The 13,372-nt window shown below is 47.2% G+C and overlaps 1 protein-coding gene across 1 annotated transcript; it reads right to left on the minus strand.

Annotated features, from left to right (window-relative positions):
- Nucleotides 1–537: 537 nt before the first annotated feature.
- Nucleotides 538–4,235, minus strand: LOC311133666 (MICOS complex subunit MIC10-like). The gene is made up of 4 exons (XM_084167199.1): nt 4,144–4,235; nt 1,122–1,169; nt 884–993; nt 538–759 (listed from the first exon to the last, which is right to left on the minus strand). The coding sequence occupies exons 1-4, from the start codon at nt 4,202–4,204 to the stop codon at nt 751–753; spliced, it is 228 nt and encodes a 75-aa protein (XP_084023325.1). The 5' UTR covers nt 4,205–4,235; the 3' UTR covers nt 538–750.
- Between the last annotated feature and the right edge of the window lie 9,137 nt (nt 4,236–13,372).

The following is a 13,372-nucleotide window of genomic DNA, read 5'->3' on the forward strand; positions in this document are numbered from 1 at the left end:
TTGCTAGATGGTAGCAATGCACAGTAGATATTATTCTGGGGCGCAACTTTGGTTTTAGAAGTGGGGGGACATAATTTTGTTTTTTTATCCAGTCAGATAAACACTCAAAACAGCCTACCCGACCGCTCGGAGGCGTCCGCATGGTCCTAAAACACAGTTGCCTTGTTTTGTATCACATTCCAATGGTAAAACTGGGGGGGGACAAAAATGCAATTTCAGAATGCGGGGTTGGACATGTCCCCCCATCCCCAGTGAAAGTTGCACCCCTGATATTATTTATGATAGTGCTAATTAGTTGTAATGCTGTACATCATAGATTCAAAATACATGAACCCCCCCTCCATATTTTATCCATTGCTTCATTTTCTTTAGCTCTCTTTTTTCCCTGCTTCCCCTCTTTCCTTGAGGGCTGCAGGTGCTGAAGCTGGCTCCCATTCCAAAACAGCAGGAGTTTAACTCTCCTACTCATTTACACACAAAATACTTCAATTCTCTCTCCCACTCAAAGCTTGCCAAAGTCATTTCAAAATACAGATGTTATTTGTGAGCACTCAGACTTTATTAACACAGAAGACAAAAGTAAATTAGGATATTTGTCAAATTCTTTATTACTGTTTTATTAAATATCTATATATCTCGACTGCCCTGTGAGACTCACATAGTAATTACATTGGGTGGCAGGGAGACAGAGTTCCGTCTAACATAATGAGGACGAGACAACTTCTACATCAGCCGACTCCCATCAGTCTTCTACTGTTCCTGAAAGACATTCAAAACAACAGTAATTGTATTATGTGCAATTATTGTTGAGGAAAAAATATGGGATACTGTGTTTCAACCTTAATGACATCGACCTTGGTCATGACGTGTGTGATTTGCTCACCTTCACCATGTGGCCATGGAGCAGGTAAGGTGACCTGAAGTCCTGCTGGCAGTTGGAGTATCCCATGCCTAGCCCCACACCGGAGCCAAACACCACTGGCCATGTGCGCCCTGGAGATGGGACAGACAATTCACTTATATAAACAAACCATAACTCCCACAAAGATAAACACATGGTCAGTGTTAATAAAAAGAACATATTACTACAACTGTTCTCTGCTGTCTGAGGCAATACTCACGTTTGAAGAAGAGAACTGAAAACACAATCCCCACACCAAGGCCAGTGGCTACAGCGAGGGAGAGAGAAAGAGATGCATGAACTTCGACAGAGGAACAGACAAAAACCAAATCAGCAGCACACCCTATGATTAAGTTTTGGGGTGATGCACACAGGTATGGAATTCCCTGGTGTGCTCCGAAGTAAAGCTGTTCTAATGAGGTGAACAACATGGCCCCTGACCCCAGAGTTGGTTAACAGCACCTGTCAGCCAGACATCGTTCATTAGCGAGAGAAAGCAGGAGAGAGAGGGAGAAGACGAGGAAACGCATGTGAAAATGAACTTCTTTGGAAAGCAAAAAATGGAAATGGAGTGAAAAGGGAGAGGAGATGTCTGGGGGTAGGAGGAGCTAGTGCTGTGAAGGAAAGACACAAAGAGGGAGGAGAGATGGGAGAGGGGGATAGAGGACTGGCAGTGTGATCTAGAGATCTGGGAGGTGTAAGTAAGGGAGAGTGAGGGTCCAGTCCAGGTGAGTTGATGTGATCTCCATGGCTAGGAGGTGGACAGACAAACAGATCAGACACCACACTGACAGACTGAGTAAGTGTGGACCAGAGCGGGAGCTTGAGGAGGAGGAATGTGTTTGTGTTCTTAGCTTCACCTCGCTGTGGGCCGCACCCCACCCAGCTCCAGGCCAGCCAGCGCAGAAACACATAAATACAACCGTTTGGGCCCCTCTTCTTAATTGGATTCAGAGAGCTATGCAGCATGACGATACGCCGTTGCCAGAGCACTCAGACGCTGCTCCCTCCGTCGGGATTACAAAACGTACACATGCCAAACAAGACCACAAAAAAACGACATCCCACACATCTTTATTGCTGCTGACAAACAACAAATCATGCTCCTCTTCACCCTCTCTCTCCCCCACACCTCTTTCCAGTCCAAGCTTTAAGATTTACAGACTCAGCTTTTCTGTCTCTTTAACCCCACTCCCTCTCTTTATCTCTCCTCCTCCCCCTTCCCTGTGATAGTTTCTGAAATGCAGTGGAGTTAGCCAAATATGAGGCCAGATCTGCAACAGATTTACAGTTATGAATCTCTAGCCACACAGTGTGATCAACATCTAAAACCTGGAAAATAGGAAGTTCTCATGGCTAGTTGCTCCAAAGCTAGCTGACATTCCAAGCCCATGGTCAAATACATTTAAATGTTTACATTTGTCATTTAGCAGACGCTCTACATGGGTATAAAATCCCTCTGAGCAAAACCCCTACTTAAATTGCCTCTAATTTCCCCAAATATTGTGATTGGAAAGGGTGTCTGAATATCAGTTGTGACATGTTCTTGGACAATATTATTTTATTATGGATATTGGACACTACCTTCACACTCCACGTGTATGATTAAAATGTTTTATCCACAGGTTTAAAATATGTTATCCCCAACACGATCCAGCAACTGTAATAGTAAAATATTAACATTAAGACAACATAGGGCAAGGGAGTATAGGCTAGCGCAACTATGCTGTCTGCATTTACGTAAATGTAAATGTAAAATGCATTGACCTTTCTGTAAAGTATAGTAACAATTTACATTAACTGTAAATTAATTCATCCTCATTACACATCATATATCAGCACATCATAGACATGACAGGGGTCCTGTGTCCGTGTGGCTCAGTTGGTAGAGCATGGCGCTTGCATTGCCAGGGTTGTGGGTTCGATTCCAGTACGAAAAAGTATCAAATGTATCAACTCACTACTGTAAGTCGCTCTGGATAAAAGTGTCTGCTAAATGACTAAAAGGTCAATGTAAATGACATAACTACATAGAACATAATTAAAGCTTCATTAATGTACTCATAGTAATGTCGGTATTCCAATAACACTGGTTATGTTCTGATTGAAGAAGATCTAGATGGGCTTGATAAGGAGCATACAGTTCATGTGCATCATTACTGTATAGTTTGTTTAATGCTGCAGTAGGTCTACTGCAGTTAATCATATTAACCTATCGACTAGAGGACTCAATGTCATATGCAAGTCTCAGTATTTCTTAGATTTTTATATCAAAGCAAGGCAATACGCAACAACGCTGTCTTACCATAGCCAATACTGTGCCAAATAGAGAGGGTCTCTCTCTCTGACATGAAACAGGATGAGACAAGGCTAGGCCAGGGTAAATGATGGGAGAAAATTGTTAAAAGATGCATTGATGAGCTATAGGTATCGTGTCAGCAGCACAACATAAGCCTAGTGGAATGTTGCCAAGAGGTCTATGGATGTTGCTTGGATCTTGCATCAGTGGTACAGTGGAGTAGAGTTCATGATGAGAATGGATGGTGGCAATGACAGACACCGCCAAGCCCCTCTATCAGGGGTGTATTCATTACGTCTTGCAACGAAACCGTTTAAAAACGGAAGCAAACAGAGCAAACTGAACGAAATGGGAAGAGATCTACCTGAATTTGTCCAATAGAAGCTCTCGTTTTTGCAGTCAAACTTTTCCCGTTTTGAGTAAACGGTTTCTGTTCCCAATCGTAGTGTAACAGACGAAACGTTTTGCAACAGAATCGGTGTAATGAATACACCGCAGTTCCCTGTGACCTGCATTGCAACATTTTACAGCATGACATTGTATCAATTATGGGATTAACAGTTACTGTCATTGAAACATTGTATCAAACGCGTAAATTAGGGCATGAAGGGCAAGAGATATGAGCGTTTCAAGGACTTGTAGCAGAATAAATTAAAAACTGAGGACCAGCGCACGCAAATGTTTGGGTCCGCTTCTGCAACACAATAGCCGATAATATAATTCCAACAACAAAACAAATCAGCAAAAAAATATTGCTATGTTAATGGCACTTTTGGTTTTAAATGTCAATTGACCTCACCAGGTATACGGCCCACACCATGCGTAGACAGGTGGCCTTGCTAAGATCATGCACCTTGTCCCCGGCTTACACTGACCTGTTTTAGGTTGTACTCTGTTGGAATAAATTTCTCAATAGATGCATTTATGAAATATAGATATTTACCTATCTTTACAGCGCTATCAGCTAGGCATCGGTCCCATTTCCGTCCGTGTTCATCGGCCATGTTTTCAGCTGCTACCTACGACAAATCTTCAAAAACCGCGAGAATGGGGTCATGTGATCTGACGTCACGCTTCTTCTTCTTCTTCGATGAGGTTTAACGGCGGTTGGCATCCAATTTGTTGCATTACCGCCACCTACTAGACTGGAGTACAACTCCCTTATATTTTCCTTGAAAAATAAAATAAAGAAATACCCTACCATCTAACACTACACTCACAAATTCAAAAAATATGATTAATAATTAACACCACTCCACTATTTAAATATATTCATTCCTACCTCATGCCCTCAACCTGAAATGATGGGACATCACCACTTAACACTCCCTGTAACTCTTCTGATGTCAAGTCTCGCACACCCAAATACCTCTCTGCAGGTGCCACCACAACCTCAATTTTCTTCAACTTACGTTCCATTCCTGCAGTACAATTAATAACCATTGCTATAAATGCTAAAAATCCAATCTTACTGAAACATATATCACTTGTTGGCCTATCCCTCTGTACTGGTACATATCTACTACTCTCACCACTCCTCCCCCTTGACCCATCTTCCTCTACTTTCTTCACTACTCTTACCCTGGAAACCTCAACCTGCCTCTCTCGCATGGAACATTTCTGATCCCCAGCCCCATGGCCACCCCTACAATCAGCACATACCACTACTTTCCCCAATGCTACACATTCCTTTGTCTCATGCCGTTCTGCACACTTCTCACACCTTGGAACCTCCCTCCTACACACTGCTGCCACATGTCCATAAGTTTGACACCTGGAATATCGTGATGTATTCGGTACATAAGCTCATACAGGATAAGTTATATATCCAAACTTCACTTTGTCAGGCAAAGACTCAACTTCAAAACTCAAAAGAACAGACAATGAATCTTCTGTTTCCCCACTCTTGCCACCCTGTTTGCGTCGCACAAAACGACGAGCATCACAAAGACCGGGAATCTTCCCCTTCAGTTGGTCAACTTTTACATTTACTGCTACCCCAGTAATCACTCCTTTCAATGGAGCCCTTTTCTTGAGAGCGAAACAATTCACAATTCTTTCCCCCATTTGTTTAACTCTGAGCGCCTTCTCCCTCTGACCAACAAAACCACAAACAATTGTCACTAGACCACTTCTGGTTCTATATCGTGGAGCTCCGCCCCATAGGGGAGCTCTGCTCCTAGTGGTTTACCCTCTGCCCTACGGCAGCAGCAGCCTGAGACAAAATTATGCACACACCTACAGCCAATAGGAGTACAGGTGTCCCTATAAGAGGGGATGCCTCCCCTCAATCAGCCTCCCTTTTTCTTCAGCGACTGGATGACTAGACTGAAGAGCCAAGAAGAGACGAAGCACGAAGACTCAGGACGAAATATTGATATTCCAGTCATCAACGTCGTCTAAATGAGCACACCAGGAGATTTTCCACCCCCAAAAGCTATTTTCAGAGCTCAGTGCAGATGCACTTCCATGGCGGCCGGTGACCACCACGACCTATGTTTCGTGTGTTTGGGATCCCAGCATGCCAAGGAAGGCGTCTGCAGTCCCCCGAATTGCGCCTCCTGCGCCCTCCTTTCTTTAAAGGAGAGGAAGCAGCGTTGGGCGTTTTTCAGGGAGGACATCCCCCTTGAGGATGTGCTGTCGATACTAGCCTCTGCTTCAGAGGCGTCGTCCGACGGCGCAGACTCAGGGGAAGATAGGGACTTTGAGGAAGGGTCTAGCATTCCAATGGAACAGTCGGACCCCGTCCCTCATACTTTCAAGCCCCCCTTTCCTTTGGAGAGCGAGAGGGCTTGTAGTCCCTATAGCGAAAGGGGATACGAGCTCTGAGAGATCAGAAGCTCTCTCTTTCGCTGCAGCCTCTCTGAGATCGGACTTTCCGGGTCTCATTGAGAGAGCTGCTCAACGGCTGGTAATAAGGCTGCCCCCTCTTCCCTCCGCACCGGAGGTTGATATGATGGAGGGCGGTCCTTATTCCAGGCCAAGGAAGGCGGCAGAGCCAGTGGCTCCTGCCATGCCTTCTTTGGCTAGGTACGTTGAGGGCTCGTGGGAGGCACCTTTAGTGGCGCGTTCGCCTGTAAAAGCGTATCTCCCATTCACGAGAGTGGAAGGAAGGTTTCAGGGTCAGGGAATCCCCAGGTTAGAGAGCGCCATGGCGGCGTATCTCGTACCGGGTTCGAGCCCTTGGCCCTCTTCCAAGAAGGCCACGTTGCCATCCCAGAAGGACCGACTCACAGCACAGCTGTTAGAGAAGTCTTTTGGGTTGGGAGCCCAAGCTGTAGCAGCAGCTAACAACATTGCCCTCTTGGCGGCCTCTCTGTCCCGTTTAACCACGGGTAAGACAGAGATGGCACCGGAGGAGGTGGAGGAGGCGTCCAGAATTTCTGGCGCCATACTCCACCTGACACAGGCGTCCGCAGTCTGCACGGGGAGATCCATGGCCACTTCGGTGGTCGGGGAACGACACCTCTGGTTGTCATTGACATCCATGAAAGAGGCAGACAGGACATCTCTCTTGAACGCCCCCCTCTCTGACGACGGCCTCTTTGGGGTCGCAGTCAAAGAGGCGACGGAGCGTTTCTCTAAGTTAGAGGAGGAGAAGAAGCAGTTGGCCAAGCACCTGCCGTTGGCAGGACGACTCGGCCCCCCTCCTCCCCAAAGGCCATCTACCTCCGCCCCTCTAAGTAGACCGGGGTCTACGACGAGGCGGCGTAATCGGCGTCATCCGGCGGCCATGAGCAGCAAGGGAACGGGCCCGGCCCTCCCAGCCGGCCCTCCCACTGAGCGTGAATCAACCCACCAGGGGTGCAGTGATGAACACACACAGAAGGTGAAAGTCAAGAAGGTATCAAGGCGCCGCCTTGTTTTACCTCATAGAGACCTCATACTACAGACTTCTAGGAGTACTGTAGTGAAGGGCTCTGATAGCGAATTGCAGTCACCTAAGATGACGCAATTGCTTGCTGGGGATGGTGCCCTGCCGCAGGCTGTGGCCTCGGTCAGCGCAATTCAGACCCGCGATGCGTTCAAGGAGGGCAGGAATACGACGGTTACGGGTTTAACCGACGTCCCTACTCCTCTTTCTTTCTCAGAACGCATCGATAGTTCCTCTCCCTTTCACGGGAGGCCCACCTTGGGCTGTTCCACCACTTCAATGTTGGGGAACAGTGGCGGTAAGGGCTATAGAGGAATACAGGTCCTTCCTACTGGATGCACCACAGCTTCGCGCCCAGCCGCTTTCTCTGCATTGCTGGCAGTGGCGAAGAAGCTGCACCCTCTCACGCTGGCTAGAACAGACGTTGCAGAAGGGTTATGCCCTCCAATTCCACCGGACCCCACCCCCGTTCAGGGGAGTGGTGGAGACGGTGATGAAAACGCCAGACAAAGTGGCCGCTCTGATGACAGAGATTACGGAACTTTTGGCGAAGGAGGCGGTGACAGTAGTTCCCCGGGAGCAAAGGAACAAAGGGCTATATTCGCCTTATTTCCTAGTGCCCAAAAAGACGGGGGGAGTGAGGCCGATTTTGGATTTACGCATTCTCAACGAGAGCATAACCAAACGGCCCTTCCGAATGCTAACGACAAAACGTCTGCTGGAATGTGTCCAGAGAGGGGACTTTTGTACGAGCATAGACCTAAAGGACGCGTACTTTCATGTGCCGGTTCAGCCGCGTCACAGGAAGTTTCTGCGGTTCGCCTTTCAAGGGGTGGCGTACGAATACACGAGGATGCCATTTGGGTACGCCCTGGCACCTCGCACATTTTCCAAGTGTGTAGAGGCGGCATTGGAACCGTTGCGTCGTCAGGGAACACGGCTACTAGCCTACCTGGACGACCTACTGGTTCTCGCCCCGTCAGCAGAGCTGGCGATCACTCACACAACACAGACAGTGATGCATCTCACAAGTCTGGGGTTTGCTGTGAATTGGAAAAAGAGCGCGCCCTGGCCCACTCATCAGATTGTCTACCTGGGGATACAGCTAGACACTGTGAGGATGAGGGCCCGAATCTCGGACCCCCGAAGGGTAGCCTTGTTGCTAGCCCTAAGGAAGTGTCGTCCGAATCACACGGTGACGGCGCTGTCGATCATGTCACTTTTGGGTCTCATGTCGTCAGCCCACTCTGTGGTTCCGCTGGGACTCCTGCATATGCGCAGGATGCAGCGATGGTTCGCCCAACTAAGACTAGACCCATTGCGTCAACGTCATCGGTTGGTGGTGGTTCCCCTCTCGCTCAGTGCAGACCTAAACTATTGGAGAAACTCGCGCGTTCTCACGCACGGAGTCCCGATAGGAAAGGTGTCCTCTCACATCCCAGTATTCACGGATGCGTCCCTGACGGGATGGGGAGGGACATGTCAGACACAAGCGATAGGAGGTGTGTGGCCTCAATCAGGTCGTCACATCAACCTCCTGGAGTTGGAAACGGTTCGACTGGTTCTGACCCACTTCGCGTCTACCCTTCGGGGTCGCGATGTGCTGGTCTGGTCAGACAACCGGACCACAGTAGCCCACATAAATCGCCAGGGAGGAGTCAGGTCTCCTGCTCTCCATCGGGCGGCAGAGGAATTGTGGCTGTGGGCTCACGAGCACCTTCGCTCATTGAGAGCAGCACACATTCCGGGCTACTTGAACGTAGGAGCAGACCTCATGTCAAGAGGGGGTCCTCGAGACGACGAGTGGTGTCTGCATCCAGACATTGTTCTCCAGATTTGGGAACAATTCGGGAGAGCCGAGGTGGACCTATTCGCGTCACGCGTGAACGCGCAATGTCCTCTGTGGTTCTCTCTGAGGGAACAGGACGAACCGCCACTGGGAAGGGACGCCTTTGCGCACCAACCGTGGCCGAGAGTTCTCCTGTATGCATTCCCTCCGCTGTCCTGCATTCTCCCACTGCTAGCCAGGGTGAGGTCAGGGGGGCTGTCAGTGATACTGATAGCGCCCGATCGCCCGGGGGCTCCTTGGTTTGCGGAGATGAGTCAGATGTTGATTGCGCCACCTTGGCCAATTCCACATCGACGGGACGCGTTGTCTCAGGCGGCTGGCACGATAGGGAAATTGCCCATAATCGGCCAACCACTGAAGGCCTGGCTGCTGAGAGGGACAGGCTAGAACGCCGTGGGTTATCTGATGCAGTGATCAGGACCATACAGGGTTCACGTGCCAGTTCCACTTCTAAGATGTATGCCAGTAGATGGAACGTGTTTTCACGATGGTGTGTCACACAAGGTGTAGACCCCATGAGCTGTCAGGTGGAGAGTATTCTCTCTTTTCTACAGCTCATGTTTGATAAGCAAAAACACCTAGAGTCACGCTTCCTCAATGGGATTTGGCTTTGGTACTCGAAGCGCTACGTAAGTCGCCGTTCGAGCCATTGAATCAAATACCCCTCAAGATGCTGTCTATAAAGACAGCACTGTTGCTCGCTTTGACTACAGCTAAGCGGGTCAGTGATTTGTGTGCTCTTTCGACGAGACCTGACTGCTTGGCCATCAATGGTGACCTGAGCAGAGCAGTGTTACGTCCTAAACTGGCATTTGTGCCGAAGGTTATTAAGAGTTCATATAGGTCACAGACCGTGGAGCTGTGGGCTTTTTCTCCTCCTCCTCATAGAGAGAAGAGTGAGGAAAAGCTCCATCGCCTGTGCCCGGTACGCGCTTTGGCGTATTACGTCGAGCGCACAGCAGCGATTAGGTCATCGCCTCAGTTGTTTGTGTGTCACGGTGCGGCTGCACTAGGTAGACCACTTTCAAAACAGAGGTTGTCTCATTGGCTTTGTGAAGGCATTGAGACAGCTTATGAGGCAGCGGGGCGGCAATTGCCTCAGGGTATCAGAGCTCACTCCACTCGTGGAGTAGCGGCTTCTACTGCCCTTTTCAGAGGAACAGGAGTAGAGGATATCTGTAGAGCAGCATCCTGGTCGACGCCGTCTCCATTTATCCGTTTCTATCTCTTAGATATGTCTTCTAATTATCTGGCTCGATCTGTACTCAGTGTGGCTGAAGGGAGATCTTGAGCAAGAAAGAGAGGAGAAGCAGGACTGTGGACACAGGTTTCCATCAGGTCCGCTTTGGTTAGGAAGACATGTTTTTTGACAGATGTGTTTTCTAACTCTTTGGCTCGGTCTGTACTCAGCATAGCTGAAGGGAGATCTTGAGCTAGGAAGAGAGGGAAAAGCAGGACTATGGACAGGGTTTCCATCAGGTCCGCTTTGGATAGGAAAACATATTTTGTGGCATGAATCCTGACTGACAGGGTCAGTACAGTAGAGGCATGCGTTGATTAACAGAATGTGAGGTCATCTATCTGCTTGTTCAGTTAGTATGACTCATGTTTTTGTTCCTGCCCACTAATCTCTGGGATTCCATTGAGTGAGTGAGGCGGTCTACCACGTTTACAATGTAGAGTGACACTTGGTGTCATTCCATTAGTGGTCGGTAGTGTTTTCACAGGATATTGAGGCACATCTATCTGCTAGTACAGATTAGTATGGCTTCTATTCTGGTGATCTGCCCACTAGTCATTGGCATTGCCATTGGACTAGGTGGGGCGGGTCTTTAACCGATGACGCGGTATATTGTGACGCCCGTAGGGGTTTTTAGTTGCAGTACTGCGGGACTCGGTTGCAGCCATTGCTAGGCCTGACTTTCTCGTTTCGATGGGAAGTGTTAGGCTCGGCAGGGAGTACATTTTGGAGCGCTACGCTCCGCCTTAAACCACTAGGAGCAGAGCTCCCCTATGGGGCGGAGCTCCACGATATAGAACGATTAGTTACCGGAGTGTAACTCCAGTTCTATGAGTGGAGCGGAGCCCCATAGGACTTAAGGCCCTGCCGACCCTCTCTAGTCTCGCTGAAGAAAAATATCTTGGGAGGCTGATTGAGGGGAGGCATCCCCTCTTATAGGGACACCTGTACTCCTATTGGCTGTAGGTGTGTGCATAATTTTGTCTCAGGCTGCTGCTGCCGTAGGGCAGAGGGTAAACCACTAGGAGCAGAGCTCCCCTATGGGGCTCCGCTCCACTCATAGAACTGGAGTTACACTCCGGTAACTAATCGTTACCCTCACCGATTCCACTATACCCAACGCTTTTTTCACCCAACCTTAAATCACGCTTCTTCTTCTTCTTCTTCAAAAGTTTATGGCAGATTACACCTAATGGTGTATTGCCGCCACCTACTGTACGGGGTATATAACAACCATCCCACTCCTTCAGTCACATCCCTACACATACTCAGGTGCCTGTGAGGAAGGAGCATTCATCGACAGGATTCCTTGTAATGCCTCTGCAGAAAAATTCCTGAGTTACAAAAAATGCTCAGCTGCATTTACAATGATGTCTAATTTCTCACATTTCCATTCTGTTTGCACTGTGCAGTTGATAACCAAAGTATTAAACGCTACAAAGTCTACCTTCTCAACATGCAACATGTCAGGATCTCTCTGTTGACAAGGAATATCATATTTAGTCTCTACTCCTACTACCATTGCTTCTTCCACTTCAATCCTTTCTTCCACTCTGGTCAATGCCTCCGGATAGGAGACATTCTGGACAGCCCTTATTCATTCCACCTCTCTCTCCTTCACCTAACAGGACACTTCAGAAATGTGGGTGCATGTTCACCACCACCATTTCAGCATTTACACTCAGCTGGCATATAATACTCCTCCCGTGTATGTACACTTGACACATTACCAAATGATTGACATTTATCACACTGCATGTGTTTGGGCACGAATGGCTCTCACAGGGTTGGAGCAAAAACCTACAGGAGGGTAGTAGGGTTGGAGAGCCATGCACTAAAGTAGATCTCAGAGTACTTTGTTGAGGGAAGCTTTATTATGACCGAACAATGACATGAGAGGCATTACAACAACTGGGCCCATATCCACAAAGCATATCAGAAAAGATCCTAAAGGAATCCTATTAAAACTGTTTTAAGACAAAAAAAAAACTCCCAGCTCAGAGTAGGTATTATGATGATGTTAAGACACTGCTCAGACAAACTCTCAGCCAGGAGTAAAATAAACTAATAAAAGTTTATCTCAGGTGGTAATCAAGACAGTTTGAGGTACTGCAAAGGAAAGAAAGTGATGATGAAACTCTTTGATGGCGCCATAGACATTGATAGAGGCCTCTAGTGGCCAAAAGGCTATATTAGCATGGGCAGCACCAAAGAGATAAATAGTAATGGCTTCTTTTTGTAGGCACTAACTCCACTATGGTGCGTTGGCCATATGCAGAAAATGAATGGTAAAAAAATAAATAATTTATAAACGTCGAAAATAAGGTCTGTGGTAAACACAGGCTTAGGAGATCTTATACGTTTTGTTCTATGAGATCTTCATCAGCTAAATTTTTGTGAATTTTGAAGAATTTATGTTATAAAGAAAAAGTACATGAAGCACATAAAGGCTTCATAATTCATAACTGCTATTATCTCATAGAACAAAACGTATAAGATCTCCTAAGCATGTGTTACCTCAGACCTTATTTTCTGCGTTTATTCCAATATCCTATTCTTTCACCATTCATTTTTCACAGGGATGGCTGAACGAATCAGAGGTATCTCATTTCCGAGTTTTAGGACTACAATCTGGCTAGCTCTATTAAGGGCTTCCACCATAATGTAGACAACTGGGTGGGACTTCCAACTTCATTGGCTGATCCCTCCTGGTGACCCTGTTGGAGTCATGTCCAACCGGGTCATCAGGAGGGATCAGCCAATCGTGAAGAAGAAAATTGACTACTTCAAAATGGAGATAGCCTCAATGGCGCTGCCCATGCTGTCACATACACTATAATGGCATAGCTACAAAGATGATTTAAATTACCTTCACTAACCTGTACCCCCGCACATTGACTTGGTACCGGTACCCCCTGTACATAGCCTCATTATTGGTTTTTATGTTTTTTTGTTGTTTACTTTAGTTTATTTAGTAAATATATAAATACAGTAATTTGGCCTCTACAATGCTTGTGGATCAGAGAATTGAGCAGATCTATTGTTTTATTCAGTAAAACATGTTTTAATTGCTATAAAATGTGTATCAATGTTTCAAGTAATGCTGGTTTAACAAAGGTTAAATACATTTTAAAAAGTAATGCTGGTAATTGGTTGAAGAAAAACTGTATTATTATGACAAGCTTGAGGAAATTGTGTATCACCCAGTG

This window comes from Coregonus lavaretus (genome assembly GCF_964263955.1).
Source record: "Coregonus lavaretus genome assembly, chromosome: 8".
Lineage (NCBI taxonomy): Eukaryota > Metazoa > Chordata > Actinopteri > Salmoniformes > Salmonidae > Coregonus > Coregonus lavaretus.